The sequence below is a fragment of the Miniopterus natalensis genome, chromosome 12, assembly GCF_054644295.1.
Source record: "Miniopterus natalensis isolate mMinNat1 chromosome 12, mMinNat1.hap1, whole genome shotgun sequence".
NCBI lineage: Eukaryota > Metazoa > Chordata > Mammalia > Chiroptera > Miniopteridae > Miniopterus > Miniopterus natalensis.
Genome location: NC_142092.1, coordinates 71,559,371 through 71,573,407, shown reverse-complemented (window position 1 = coordinate 71,573,407; position 14,037 = coordinate 71,559,371). Strand labels below are relative to the sequence as shown.

Sequence of the window (14,037 nt, the reverse complement as noted above, 5' to 3'; positions counted from 1 at the left end):
GGCTTCTGTTGAATTTTCTATTTACACGGGACTCTCTCTGTTGAATGAGTTGGGCGTCCTTTCCAATCCGTCCCCCTTTTGTGTTTTTCTTGTCTCCCTGCACTGGCTGGGCCCCCAATACAATGCGGGTAGACGGCAGGAAGGCTCTGAACACACAGACATCCCTTTTCAGATTAGGGAATGTCCTTTCTATTACGAGTTTGCTAATTAAAAAAAAAAATCATGCATGGACACTGAATTTTATTACTTTTATGTATCTACTGAAAAAAAATTACTCACTGACTTTCAGATGTTGAAGCAGCTTTTCATTCGGGAGTAAGCCCGTCTTCCTCGTGATGCATTATCTGCCTTATGCATTAGATTCGATTTAGCATTTTGTTTAGGACTTTTGCGTCTGTGTCCATGAATGAAACTGGCCCGTCATTTTCGCTTTTGTTGCGGGTCTGGTATCAGGTACGTTGGCCCCTCCCAAGCGCTGGGAGGTCCTGTGTGCGATTAGAACGGGTTCTCACCTGTTCCTAAGGGGTCGGCTAACGCTCCCGGGGTCGCGGGGGCGTCCCTTTCCCCTGGGAGACCTGCTGCCTTTGCTTGGCAGAGTCTGAGGCTGTGGAATGAAACGCACACAGGTTTAGAAATGGCCAAATCTTTTGGTCGAACGCACGTCACCTGTTCCCGGGGTGCCTGTAACCCCGGCGGGGCCTTTCCCTTCAGCTCTCCCTGCTCTGACATAACGTCGCTGTGCTTACTTTCGGGGTCTGGATGCACACTCTCTTTTCCCATATTCTTACTTGCAGTCTTTCTGGGCCTTCGTGTTTTAGATAGATACGTGTTGTAAATTTAAAGGGATACAGGGTGACCGCCTGCCTCTCACCTGGGGAACTTGTTGCATTTATTTATGTGGCTTGAACACGAAGATACACTCCGGGGTCTGCATCCCCACGTGCTCTCCGCTGCTCCCGGGCTCTGCTCTCTCCCTTCTCGCTGCCCGGGGCTCCCCGGGGGCCACAGCGGCACCGGACTTCTCCAAGCCCAGCCCTCAGGGATGCCATCGCCCGGACCACTCGAGGGCGGTGTCCTCTCCCCGAGCCGCAGGCCGCCCTGCGGTTTCCTTCAGTTTAAACCCCTCAGGCGCTGGCTTCGGGGGGAGTGCCCCTTGGGTTTACCTGCTCTGTCGCCGTCCCCTCCTGCCGGTCCGGCCGCCCATGGGGATTGCTCTCCTGCTGCCTGAGGACAGTTGTTTCCTGAGCGCCCTGCTCGGGATGAATCCCGTTTTTGTTCGTGGGACATCCTGACTTTTGCCCTCATTCTTCAGACGTTTGAGTGAACAGAGGAGTCTGCTTGGTGGGCATTTTCTTTCAGTGGAGACAGTATCTCCCGCCGACTTCTGTCCCCCGGGGCTTGCCCAGGAGTCTCGCTGCGGGACCTGTGAGGGTAACGTGCCCGTTTTTGCTCCTCTGTCGGCTTAAAGGGGTTCGTCTGTTTCCAGAAGTCGGACACGCTGCTGAGACCTGTGTTCCTCCCCAGGTCTCCTGCTGGGGGTCGTGGGCTTCTTGACCCAGGGCTGGGGGTTCCAGCCAGGGGCCAATCAGGAGATAAGCCATGGAGCACCGAGCGGAGGCCATTAAGGTGAAGAACTGCTCGCCCCAGAGCAGAGCCGCGGGCTGACGTGCACACCCTAGGAAGGCAACGCTCCGAGGCCCAAGTCCACAGGCTGGGTTCAGACGCACGGGGGTGCCAGGCCCGGCTGGCTGTGCGCGGTGAGCGGGACCGCTCCCTCGGAGGGGCGGGTGGGCTGAGGCCGGCCCGGTGGGGGTGCAGAGGGAGTTGGGAGCCAGCTTGCCAGCAGGGTGGCACAGGCTGGGTGTGCAGTGTCCAAGTCTGGGGGGCCACAGTGAGACGGATGGCGGCCAGGCCAGGGCTGGGCTGAGAGCTTGCCGAGGGACAGTGAGGGGTGGGTGCCCAGCTGGCATCTGTGCGCCAGGCCCCCTAGCAGCCACGTGTCGGGGCAGGGCGTCGGACTGAGCTCAAACGCCCAGCACACACGGCTGGCTGCGGGGGCGGGATGCTCAGGGCAGAGCAGCGACTCGGGGGTGGCCGGGACACCAGGAGCAGGCGATTGGTAACTGGCACCATCAGCCCTGGACTTTCTAAAACAGTTTTACTGAGGTGGAACTTGAATATTGTAACATTCTTTCATTTGGAGCGCACAGTTACATTTAATAAATGTACAGGGCTGTGCAACCGTCACCCGATCCAGCTTTACACAGTTCCTTCTCCCCAAAGGCCCCTCACGCCCGCGCAGTGTTTCCGCGCCCGGCAAGCAGCGTGCTTCCCGTCTCGGTCCCGGCTTCTGCGCGCTTCCCACAGACAGGCGCAGGCAACACGTAGCTTCCGGCGTCTTGCTTCTTGGACACCCAGGTTTCGGGGTTCACCCGTGTTGCGGCAGGTGTTTCATTGTCCAAGAGACTGCAGGAGATCCCACGCCCGCGCAACCCTTCCCTGGCCGAGGGACGCGCGGGCGAGCGCTTCCCTGGCTGTCAGAACAGTGACGCCGCTGCGCCCGCCGTTTCTGCTCCAACCCTTCCCGTCGCTCCGGCGCTCCAGCGACACCTCCAGCGACACTGGGACTCCCCGTCTGTCTCCTCCTGCCTTCCGGTTTCGCCCGTCCTCCCTCCCTTCATGCTTCACCCCACCCGTAACTCCCTGTCCACCTCCACTAATTCTACTCCACACATTCCCCGAGTTCTTCCGAGTTAGTGCACTTTTGGCTCCAGAATTCCCCTTCGCTCTCTTTTCATATTTTCCAGTCGTTGGCCTCAAGCCTCCATCGCGTCTCACTCCTAGGGGCAGAGCACCTGTGTGCTTCCAACGACACCTGGAAACTCCCAAATCCCGGCCCCTGTGGGTCTGAGTCTGTCTGTTCTCTCTGGTCTTTTTCTGTTCACGCTTCTGGTCTCCTCCTGTTCGTGGTTGTTTTTAATTATATGTGAAAAATCAAAGACGCAACGGGGCCTCGGAAGATGTCCGCCTCCTCCAGTGAGGCTTTGCGGTTGCTCCTGGCAGGTGCCTGGACACCTGCAGCCACCTGGACACCTGGACGGTGCCTCCGGGGTGAGCTCTGGGCTTTTTCTATGTATTTTTAACCTGGCTTTTGTCAAAAGTGCTGCAGAGCCTCTCATTTTTGAGTCGTCTTGTCATTTCTGAACGTTTGGTAGAAACAGGACTGTTGTGTCTGCGGCATCCTGGGCTGCTTTTGGTCTCGGGTCACGTGGGCTTTGTAAGATGAGTTCAGAAGTGCTCCCTCCTCTTCTGTTTTTTGCAGAGAGGCTGAGAAGGGCTGGTGGTGTTCGGTCTTCTTTGAATGTTTGGTCGAATTAATCAGTGAAGCTGTCTGGTCCTGGGCTTTTGTTTGTTGGAAAGTTTTTTTTTTTTAAATATATTTTTATTGATTTCAAAGAGAGAGAAAAGGAGAGAGAGAGAAACATCGATGATGAGAGAACCATTGATTGGCTGCCTCCTGCACACTCCCCACCGGGGATCGAGCCCGCAACCCGGCATTTGCCCTGACCGGGAATCGAGCGGCGATCTCCTGGATCCTAGGCCAATGCTCAACCACTGAGACATGCCAGCCAGACTGTTGGAAAGTTTTTGATTACTGATTCAAGCTCCTTACTAGTAACTGATCTGTTCAGGTTTTCTATTTCTTCTTGATTCAGTCTTGGTAGTTGTAGGTTTCTAGGTGTTTATCCGTTTGTTTCAGGTTGTCAGATTTGTTTGGCGCGTAATTATTCAGTGGTCCCATAGCGTTTCTGTGGCATCAGCTGTAACGTCGCTTTCACTTCTGATTTTTTGAATTTTCTCTTTTTCTCTTGGTGAACCGAGCTAAAGGTTTGTCCATTTGCTTATCGTTTTAAAGAACCAGCTCTTCATTCCATTGATCTTTTCTGTTGTCTCTCGAGTCTCTATTTCATTTGCTTCTGATCTCTGTTCCCTCCTTCCACTAACCTGGGGCCCTGTGCGTTCTTCTAGCTCCTTGAGGTGTAAAGTTATGTTGTTTGAGATTTTTGTTTCTCACCGTAGGCGCTTATCACTATGAACTTCCCTCTTAGGACTGCTTTTGCTGCATCCTGTTAGTGCTGGTATTTCCATTTTCTTTGGTTTCAGGGTATTTACTTCTCCTCTGACCCATTGGTTGTTTGGCAGTATGTTGTTTAATCTCCAGCTGTTAATGTGCTTTCTAGTTTTCCTGTAATTCACTTCTGGTTTCCTATAGTCGTGTCAGAAAAGATGCTTGATGGGACTTCAGTCTTCTCAAATTTATTAAGACTTGTTTTGTGGCCTACCCTGGGGTTTATCCTGGAGAATATTCCTTACGTGCCTGAGCAGGATGTGTATCGCTGGTTTTGGATGGAGTGTTCTGTATCTCTCTGTGAAGTCCATCCGGTCTAATGTGTCGGTGAAGGCCAATGGTTCCTTGCTTTTTCTGTCTTGATGACGTATCCATCGATGCAAGTGGGGTATTTAAGTCCCCTACTATTACCACATTCTGTCCGTTTCTCCCTTTAGGTCTGTTAATGTTTGCTTTAATAAATTTAGGTGCTCCTATATTAGATACATATTTACCAATGTTATATTCTCTTGTTGGATTATCATTTTTTTCTATAAAGGTCTCACATATCTTTTGTTGGGTTTATTTCTGGTGCCGTAAGACTTGTGATGCCAGTATAAACAGAATCCTTTGAGAACTGTTTCCTAATTGGTGACTGTATATAGGAATGTTTTTCCTTGTTTATCTGGCTGTCCAGCTGAACACGGGTGGATTTTCCATAATCCCATAGCTACTTTTTTCTTTTCTTGCAGCACTGGCTAGGCTCTCCAGCACAATGAACAGACATGCTGACAGTGGGATCCTTACCGTGTTCTGATTTTAAAGGAAATGCTTTGATTATTTCAACATTGAGTATGTTTGTGTAAGATTTTGGAAAGTTACTGTTACCAGATTAAGGAGGTTTTCGATTTCTAGTTAAGAATTTTTTAAAATAAAAATTGAGTGTGTGTTGCATTTTCAGCAAATGCCTTCCTGACCACTGAGGTGATTGCAGGTGTTGAGTCTGTTAATCTGCGTTTGGGAGAGGCTAGGCCGTGCATGAGAATTTATACACCCCAAGACCTCAGCAGCTTGGTTAGCACAGGTTCCTTTTCTCTTTCTGTAAAGTCCAGTGTGGGCAGTGGGGTGATCCTGTCTGGCTCCCTCCACTTGGGCTCCGCTTGTGAACCCCTGGAGTCTGTTGTCTGGGGAAGAGGAACACCCGGTTTTCGTTTATTTTGTTCTTTAGATTCTACATATCAGTGAAATCATATGGTATTTGTCTTTCTCACTTATTTCACTCAAGACAATGGACCCTCTAGGTCCATCCATGCTGTCATAAATGGTAAGGTTTCATTCTTTTTCACAGTCCAGTAATACTCCATTGCATATATGTACCACAGCTTTTTTATCCACTCGTCTACTGATGGGCGCTTGTTGCACCCAAATCTTGGCTGTTGTCAATAATGCTGCAATGAACATAGGGGTGCAGATACTCTTTTGAATTAATGTTTCGGATTCCTTCAGATATTTGCCTAGAAGTGGAATGAATGGGTCATGAGGCAGTTCTACGTTTAATTTCTTGAGGGGATATCCATCCCCTTCTGCCAGAACCACCTAACAGTAGCCAGCAAGTCTGGGGACTAGGATGAATGACCATGCCCTTAGTGAGCACTAGAAGGGGGCACCCAAATTGGGGTCTAGAGTACGTTCACCAACTTACTACTGTCACTCCATCCTTGCATTGGAGGGCAAGCCAATTGCAGGGTCAGGGAGTGCGGATTTTTATGCAGTGCTGGTTTGGGGCTGTTAAAGGTTACTTTAGAATTTTTGCATCAGTACGCACCTATAATTTTCTTGCATGTCTGTGTCTGGATTTTATGTCAGGTTGTATTCTACTCATGAAGTGGGTTGAGAAGTGTTTCCCTTCTGTTCTTGGGGGTGCTTGGGCAAGGCTGACACTACCTGTCTGGTATAAATTACCTGTAAAGCCTGTCTAGACCTGATGTTTGAAAGTGATTTCAAACCAGAGTTAATTTCTTTGATGTCAAGTGCCTCTTCTTTGTAGCACTTATCATGCTTGTAACATTTCACTTGTGATTTTTAAATTGAGGATTAAATGAGGTAAAGCTGTTTGCAAAGTGCTTGGAACCCAATTCATGCTCAGTAGGTATTAACAGTGTTAACAGCTGACCAGGCCCTGTCATAGGCAGTAACTCACTGAGCCTCCGCAGACCTTACAAGGTAGAAGCTGGTATCACTTCCACTTCCAGATGGAGCAACTGCGGAGAGGAGAGGGCACCGTTTACCATGGTCACCTGGCTCATCAGCTGGGAGCCAGGAGCAGAGCCCTTCTTAGCCAGAGCCTATTTCTACAGCATGTGACAAGCATGCAGGTCAGGAATGACCCAAACCCGGCCTCACCGGTTCCTAAGTGATACACCCCCAGTGAACGAGAGTGGCAGTCTACATGAGTGAGGGGTCTGCCTCTCATCCACCTGGGGGGACACCAAATCGCCACTGCACCCCAGAAGCCTGGCCTTGTGCCACCCACAGACTTGGATCCTAGGTTGTGGCTAAGCAAGCAGCTCCCAAAGCCCTCGAGGGTGGGGCGGGAGCCAGGCCTCTGGAAGCAGCTGGTGCTGGGGACGCGGACCCCTCTGTGGAACCACCCCAACAGCAGCCCCATCCGAGCAGAGGCACCGAAGAGGAGGCGCCCAAACCATCCCCACAACACGTGTGCCCAGGCTGCCCTCTGTTTATTCACCGTTTGTGTAGAAGTTGCAGGTCTGAGATGTCTGCAGGGAGATGCCGCCACAGCCCGGTTATTGGGGGTACATATTACAGTGTAACACTGGGGGCGGGGGTGGGGGCAGGGGCAGGGCAGGGCGGTGCTTCTCAGAATCAGGGTTTAGTTCATACATGGCGCCAGTCTGCCCTCTCCTTGGCTCTACCCCACCTGCAGGGACCCAAACCGTACTGGTCGTGTCTATCTGTCCTAAAGATCGATTCCCACACCCTGCCCCCAAGACAGACAACTCACGGCCACGCTTGGTTCCGGCATGGGGTTCAGCAACTCCCCGAGCTAAGAGGGTGTCTTAATGAGACATGGGTGGGGAAACCCATCATCAATAAGTTAACACACACATTGCACCTGCTTTCCTCACACTGGGGCCACCGGACACACCAGCCCCTTGTCCACCTGCACTGCTTGTCTGGTGTCTGGCACCTTTGCTCAGAGCACCGAGGGCTTGAGGAGGGGAGGGTTGGGCAGGACCACTTCTAAACGGAGGGCAGGTAGAGCCCCACCCCCACCAGCTCATGACTGAGAACCAGGATGACAGGCCGCAGATATGCATCTGTCTGAGAGGGGCTGGGTGTCTGAGGCTAAGTATTTGCCTGTGCAACGGAGGGAGACTGGGGCTCTCCAAATGCAGAGGGAACCACAGTTCCCATAACACAGAGGCCCCGAGGGCCCAGTGGCATTGGCAGAGCTGGGGGCCAGGGAAGACTGACATGAAGACTGAGGACCACAGGCACAGACTAAACCCACCCCACACGCAGCACTGTCAGTAAACAGCAACTCAACACACACTCCTTAAATAATAAAGTGACGTGCTCCACTTGCAGCCGGCAGGATCGCTGCCAGGGGGACGTGACTGACATTTCATAGCCACTCCCTCTGTGTATAGGACAAATGAGGGAAAAGACCAGCCCTACTTTTCTTCTGGGTAAAAGCTTATCAAAACCCATGAAGGACTCAACGTGACAGGATTGTTTCTTAATAAACAAAATCTAAATAATCAACAGATGTTGCTTTCTGCTTTTCTTTGTTCTGGGCTAAGCACAGTTAGGTCTGGAGTCTGCATGACCAGGTGCCAACCCCGGGACAGGTGCACCCTCCACCACGCACAACAGGACGCAGAGGGCAGGCCTGCCGGAGCCCACAGCAGGCGGGAGCTCCAGCCGGGCACCCGTGTGTGGGGCCCTGCAGCCTGGCCTCAGATTGTCAACCTCAGCAGCACGCGTGGTTTGGACAGGGGAAGCACCTGTTCCTGAGACGCTTTCCGGAGATGCCCCATGGGCAGAGGGTGTGGTTGGTCAGCCCTAGGTCCCTGGCCTCTCAGGGACACTGTCCTTCCCAGTGGAGAGCCAACAGTATTGGTGGACAGGTCTCATGAGCAGGAGAAAGAGCCTCTGTCACCCATCAGGATGGAGCAAAGTAGGAGGGGAGCCCGTGGGGCGGGAGGAGACAGGAGATGGAATTTAAGGCACACAGCAAGCGACAGAGGAGGGACCACCAACAGAAATGCCCCTCCACTCTCCCCTCTCTCTGGATTAACTCACCCAAGACCTATGGGCCCAGCTCAGCTGAAATGCATTTCTTGGATGGTAAAGGCCTCTCGCTCCAACCTCTTCTTCCCAGCTCCCCACAGCGCCAGGTGATGGGAGCATGCCAGAGGTTGGGTGGGAGAGAGAAGGGGCACAAAGGTGGCGGACGCTGCTACTTACTGCTCACGGTCCAGGAGAGGGCCCTGGGGTTTTAGCAGGCAGCAGGGCAGTGCCAAGGGCAGTACCGTGACAGGAGCGCCAGAGCTCCAGGCTGCTGAGAGGCCACCTGTCGTACCTTCCGGGCCAGGTGAGCAGCTCACCATCCTCTACTTTAAAAAGCAGGGCTGGGAAGTAAAAGCAGCCCCCAACCCCCAGTCTTCTCTGCTCTCTGCCTACCAAGCTAAATGTCCCGTGCACTCAAGGTCACCGGGAGTGCAGCCCCCATGAGGGTCCTTGAGCCTTCACTCATTTCAGCAGATCCAGGACCCTGGAAGTCAGGGAGCGGTGAAGATTCCGCTGCTCCTTGGTCTACTCCTAGGCTGGAGGGGGAGCGGAAGGGACAGGGAGAGGGAAGACAGACGTGAAAGCAGAAACCAAACGAGAAAACCACCGGTTCACAATCAGCAATGAGACCTGCCTGCTGGCTCTGCGCTGGGCTGTGGGCTCCGCTCATGGGGGCAGGGAGCAGGAGGGTGCCCAGGCTATGGGCTCCTGCCATGCCGGGCCCTGTGGCTGAGACCAGAACAGGTGCTGCCGCCACATAACAGGTCCAAAGTCCCTTCCGGTCTCGGAGCCACACTCTGAGCCTCTCTCGAGCGTTCTCCTTGCTCACAGCACCTGCTCCTAGGTCTTCTCTTCCCGGTCTGTTTTTCGCCTTGTTATGTTCCTGGGTTTGATTTTCAGAGAGAGTTCCCATAGGGCCTCCTCGGCCAGGTGGTCACTGAAGTCGTTGAAGAAGTTTATGATGTCGTCATTTCTCCGGATGTCATAATGCCTGGTGGGGAAAGGCAGGCAGCTGGTGAGAGTCCAGGACCTCTCGAAGGTGACCCATTACCACCCAGCAAACAGCTGTGGCAGGGGCCACTGCTGCCCACGGTCTACAGGGGAGGGTAGAAGTGCTGAGACGAGGCCTCAAACTGGGCCCTAAGGTCGTGCTCTGCTTCTTGCAAGGTCTCCCTGAGCAGCACCCCTGTAGCTGGGCTCCCTCTACAAGGTGCTCCAGGGAGCTCGGGCTCCTCAGGCCCCACTGCATGCCCCTGGCCCACCCCCACTGCTCTGAGGTCCGGCGGGCCAGGGTTTGCCAAATTCCTCCTTGCAGCAAGACCAGCTATCAGCTTCCTTGTATGGGCAATGGGGATGAGCTGGCTGCCTGCCACCTGTGGCGGCCGTGGGCCACACTGTGCCGAGCCCCTCACACACACTTCTGTCCTGCTGACAGTCTGGACAAGCAGGTGCTGGATCCCCACTGGTCCTTATCACCTCCCACCTCTGCTCAGGTCCCAGGAGCTGAGGGTCAGGAGCACTCACGCCTGCTGGAAGCATCGCATGCTGTCCAGGATGTTGAACTGCTGCCACCGTTTGGAAAAATTCACCTTGCCGTCAATATAGTCTGGGTTCCCTAGGTGCACGAAGGTGAGGTCCTGCAGGATGAGCCCCCTGGGAGGGTGGAGAGACCAGTTACCTTCCGGGGGTGACTCAGAGGTGGTGGTTTTCAGGCAAGTCGGCTGGGCCACCAGGACGAGTCAGTGCGGACTCGGCCTAGGCCTTTGGGCTGTGCCTGAGGAGCTACCAAAGCCACCAGCACTTCCGGGATGTGTTTGTTTTTTCCAGTGTGAAGTCCCAGCTCCCAAGCCCTGGGTCCCCGGGAAAGCCAGCTCAGGGCCCAAGGAGCGTCCAATGCCTGCCTACTACAGAAGCCCTCGGTGACAGTCCCAGCATGCAGAGGACTATCAGGGAAGTGGTTGCTGCACCAAAAGCCAGCAGAGTTGTGGGTTTGCTGATGTAAAATTCATAAATGAACAGGAAAAAATAAAACCCCAAACTGGGAGTTGGGCAGACGGAGCCCTTCTTCGTAACAGGTGTGGGAAAGTGCCTCTGAATACAGAGGACATGAAGCCACATGACCAGCGATGGCAGTTCCTGCACCCGGGAGGCCCAGCTGGAGGGCCCCGGGACACTGTCAGAGCCCACACCAAAGGGGTGTTAGTGCTCAGTGAGGCCGGAAGGCTGGGAAGCAAGAAGAGGAATCAGCTGTCCCATCTGTGTCTCTGAGAGACGTCCCATCAGACACCCAGCCCTGGGACAGTGCCGACTGACTCTTCCATCCCTTTTAGAGATTCCAGTGTCCACTACCATACTAAGGGCTCTGATAAGACCTGCAACCAAAAAGCCTGTTTAGCTATGATTTTCTGTTAGTTCCTATGATTACTGACCATGGGATGCTTTCCTAGGAAACATCTATTTACTCCATTCCAGGGCCCATACTGGGGGACACACTCTCTGAGCTGCTTCACACCAAGTGCTCTCAGGGTTCCTGATGTGATTCAGGGCTCTCGGGTGGCTGTAACGTGCAGCCGAGTTTGAGGACTGCTGAAAGTACACGTCTTGGTTGGAAACCCTTAAGCACGACTCTCTCAAGGAGCCTGCTATAGAATCCCCAGAGCAACCGAGGGGCACATCCAGGCAGGAAGCTCTACTCACAGGTAAGGGATGCACGGCGGCTCCACCTCCGAGAGGGCGGCCCGGTAGGCACGGAAGGAGGACGAGCTGTCAATCAGCGTGCAGTACTCAGCCAGGCCCTGGGAGGGGTAGCGGAGTCCGTGAGCACTGCGCCAATGCTGGGCGCTGAGCCCCGGCCCCTCCTCACCGACCAACTCATCACCCACCCTCTGCCAGTGCGCGAGGATACCCACACATACCGACCCAGAACCGGACGTGGTCTCTGCCCCAGCCCAGTAAGGAGACCAGGCCTTTTGGGGCCAACCATCTATGGCACTGCTTGTGCCTGCTAGGGCCAGATTCTTCCTGATTGGTGGCTCAACAGACACGTAACCTGGAGCTCAGGCTCCCACATGGCCTGGCCCTGCGCTGCAGCCCAGAGAGCGTCTCCCGCTCCCTGAGGCCCATCTTCCTCCCTTTGGCACTTACCCTGAAGAAAAAGGCCCAACAATGTGTCTGCCTGTGCACAGCACACCCCCAGGGACTAACATGGCCCCTGCCCAAAGCAGGCATTCTAGAGGCACAGGCCGAGGGCAGGAAGGACCAGGTGAAGTTGTGACGGGCCTATGGCGCAGGCAGCGGGACGCTGTGACGTGACCCCCCAGCACCACCCACGCCCTTCAGGGTCCAATGACTGCAGATTAAGACAGGAGACTGAGGCGGGCGGGATTGGGCTGTCCCAGCCACACAGCAGGGCAGTGGCAGATCAGGGGCCTGAGCCCAGGTCCCCATTCCTGTGCTGAGCACGTGCTCCCCACCACTCACTTCTGAGGTCTGCTTCTGCCACTCTAGCCTGCGGATGGGCGCCGAGTCCAGCGCCGAGAGGATGGCCAGGTAGGAATTGAAGTTGTTGAGCTTTCGTAAATGCTGCAAAGAGGCGAGGTGGCCATGAGGACTGGGGCGGGCAGGCCTGGGGCCTCCCCACCTCCCACCTCCTACCTCCCACCTCCAACCTCCCTGGGCAGGGCCTGAGGGAGCAGGCTCTGGGGAGGGCGCCATGGTTACCTTCATGATCTTGATAAACTTCAAGAGCAGCCGCTCCCTATCCTGGGCCTTTTCCTGTAACATGATTATGGAGCGGACCCTGCACAGACCAAAGGGAAGGAGAGAGCTGAGTGGACTGCACTCCCTTCAAGTGCAGTGTGGTCCTGGTGGAGATGGGCCAGCTGGAAGCATCTGTGGCTTGTAGTAAGTGCGGGGGCTTGGGAGGCACCAATTGCAGCCCTTGTCTTGGCTCTCAAGGAGCTCACAGAATCCCAGAGGGAGGCAAGAGGCCACAAAGGTATCTGGTGGCTGGTGCCAAACACCAGGATGGGGACCTCTGACTGTGCAGGGTTTGGAGGACCAGAGCAGAACTTTCCTGACAAGTGCTGACCCCAAGCACCACTGAGATGGAAGCACTCCTGCATGGCGTTAGGACTAGCTTGGGAGAGGAGCAGGCACGTGGGTTAAGAGACCACCTTGCCAGACACGAGGAGGGCATCCGCTGTCAGTCACTGGGAGGAAGTGCTCCTCTGATCTGCCTCTTCTCCCCGTTAAAGGGTGCCTGCACTGATCTGCCTTGAGGACTGTGGCTCTGCAGACCCCCCCCCAAGGGTGTGCCCGGAGCCCTCTGTGCCCACCATGGGGCTGGGTCTGAGACCAGGCTCAGGGCCATGTGTGGCTACAAACGACCGTGTGCTCTGTTGGGGAGAAAGGCAGGAAAAGCTGAGAATGACCCATTTCTCGCCAACAAGCAGCCCTTGGAGCATTTGAAAAATATTAGACGTCCCCCTTGCTGGCAGCAATGGGTTGTGTGTGGGGTGGGGCACAGTTGCCATGCCCTGACCGTGCTGCCTCTTTGATGCTGAGAGGCTGTGGGCACTTCTGAGTCACACCTCAAAGAGCCAACAGTTCTGTTACATGGAATATTATAAATACACTTTTGGGCTCTATTTTGCTTTAAGGGCTAAAGACTACATGAAAGTATTGACAGCTACCACTCCTTTGCTATTCTCTTTTGGGCAGAGTCAGTGTGAGGATAAGCCCTAAGGCTGCCCACATGAGTGGGGAGGCTGGCAAGGACCAGAGTGGGAAAGTGAACGTCACCCCTCACCTATGGCAGACAGTGTCAACCAATCCCGGACCCTCCCCTGCCGGGCCTGACCCCTCCACCAGCCCTCTGCTCTGGGTGCCCATTTCAGCGCCCACAGGGCCTCAGGAGCTGGGCAGGGTGAAGGGCCCCTCCTGCCTGCCGCAGGAGCTCTCTGTGGGAGACAGCAGCACGAGGGTGGGGGATGTGGGGGCCTCACCAGTAGGACATGTTGTTGAAGTGCTCCGTGAACTGTGTCAGGTTGGGGCTCTTCTCCTCGTTCTGTTCTTTAGCCCAAAGCAGAACCTCAGGGATCTGAAAGAGGAAGCAGGCTGAGTTGGGCTGGGCCCTCTGGCTCTCCTGCAGTGGGGCAGTTCACCAGGCAGAGCCGGCCCTCCCAGCAGCCCCCATGGCATACCTCTATTTTATAAAAGAGCTCGGCATCCAGCAGGGTCAGCTGCTCAGCTATCTCATGGCTGTGAAAGTCATGCAGGGTCCCCGGCCTGGAAGACAGACGCGTGAGATGAGTGGACAAGGATGGTGGGAGCTGAGCAGGCCACAGAACTGAGACTGGAGGGAGTGACCACCTCCACAGTAGAACACGGGCTCCTGCCTAGGACCATGGTGCCAGCCCCTTTCTGAGCCCATGGACAGCTCGGCTGCCCGAGAACTGAGGGCCCAGGGGAGCAGAGATGGGTGCCATATGAACGAAGGCGGAAATGGTCACTAACAAACCATCTACGGCTGGAGTAGAGGGAGCAGGCAACAGACTGGAACCTACATATAGGGTCTTGGGAACATTCAGGATGGCACAGCACAGCAGGGCTGG

General features: G+C 54.6%; 1 protein-coding gene across 5 annotated transcripts in view; it reads right to left on the bottom strand.

Moving 5' to 3' along the window:
- Positions 1-2,648: 2,648 nt before the first annotated feature.
- The window catches only part of RAPGEF1 (Rap guanine nucleotide exchange factor 1), a 122,316-nt gene continuing 110,927 nt past the window's right edge, over positions 2,649-14,037 (bottom strand). For 3 of the 5 annotated variants that reach the window (XM_087822998.1, XM_016196599.2, XM_087823000.1), the window contains 7 exons: positions 13,627-13,711; positions 13,429-13,523; positions 12,143-12,221; positions 11,903-12,004; positions 11,120-11,217; positions 9,947-10,075; positions 2,651-9,413 (listed from right to left, as the gene is read on the bottom strand). In XM_087822998.1, the coding sequence (XP_087679124.1) occupies positions 9,263-9,413; positions 9,947-10,075; positions 11,120-11,217; positions 11,903-12,004; positions 12,143-12,221; positions 13,429-13,523; positions 13,627-13,711 (739 nt within the window). In that variant the 3' untranslated portion in view covers positions 2,651-9,262. Of the gene's footprint in view, positions 9,414-9,946; positions 10,076-11,119; positions 11,218-11,902; positions 12,005-12,142; positions 12,222-13,428; positions 13,524-13,626; positions 13,712-14,037 lie in introns of all 5 variants that reach the window. The other 2 variants (XM_087823001.1, XM_087822999.1) reach the window with 2 other exon arrangements.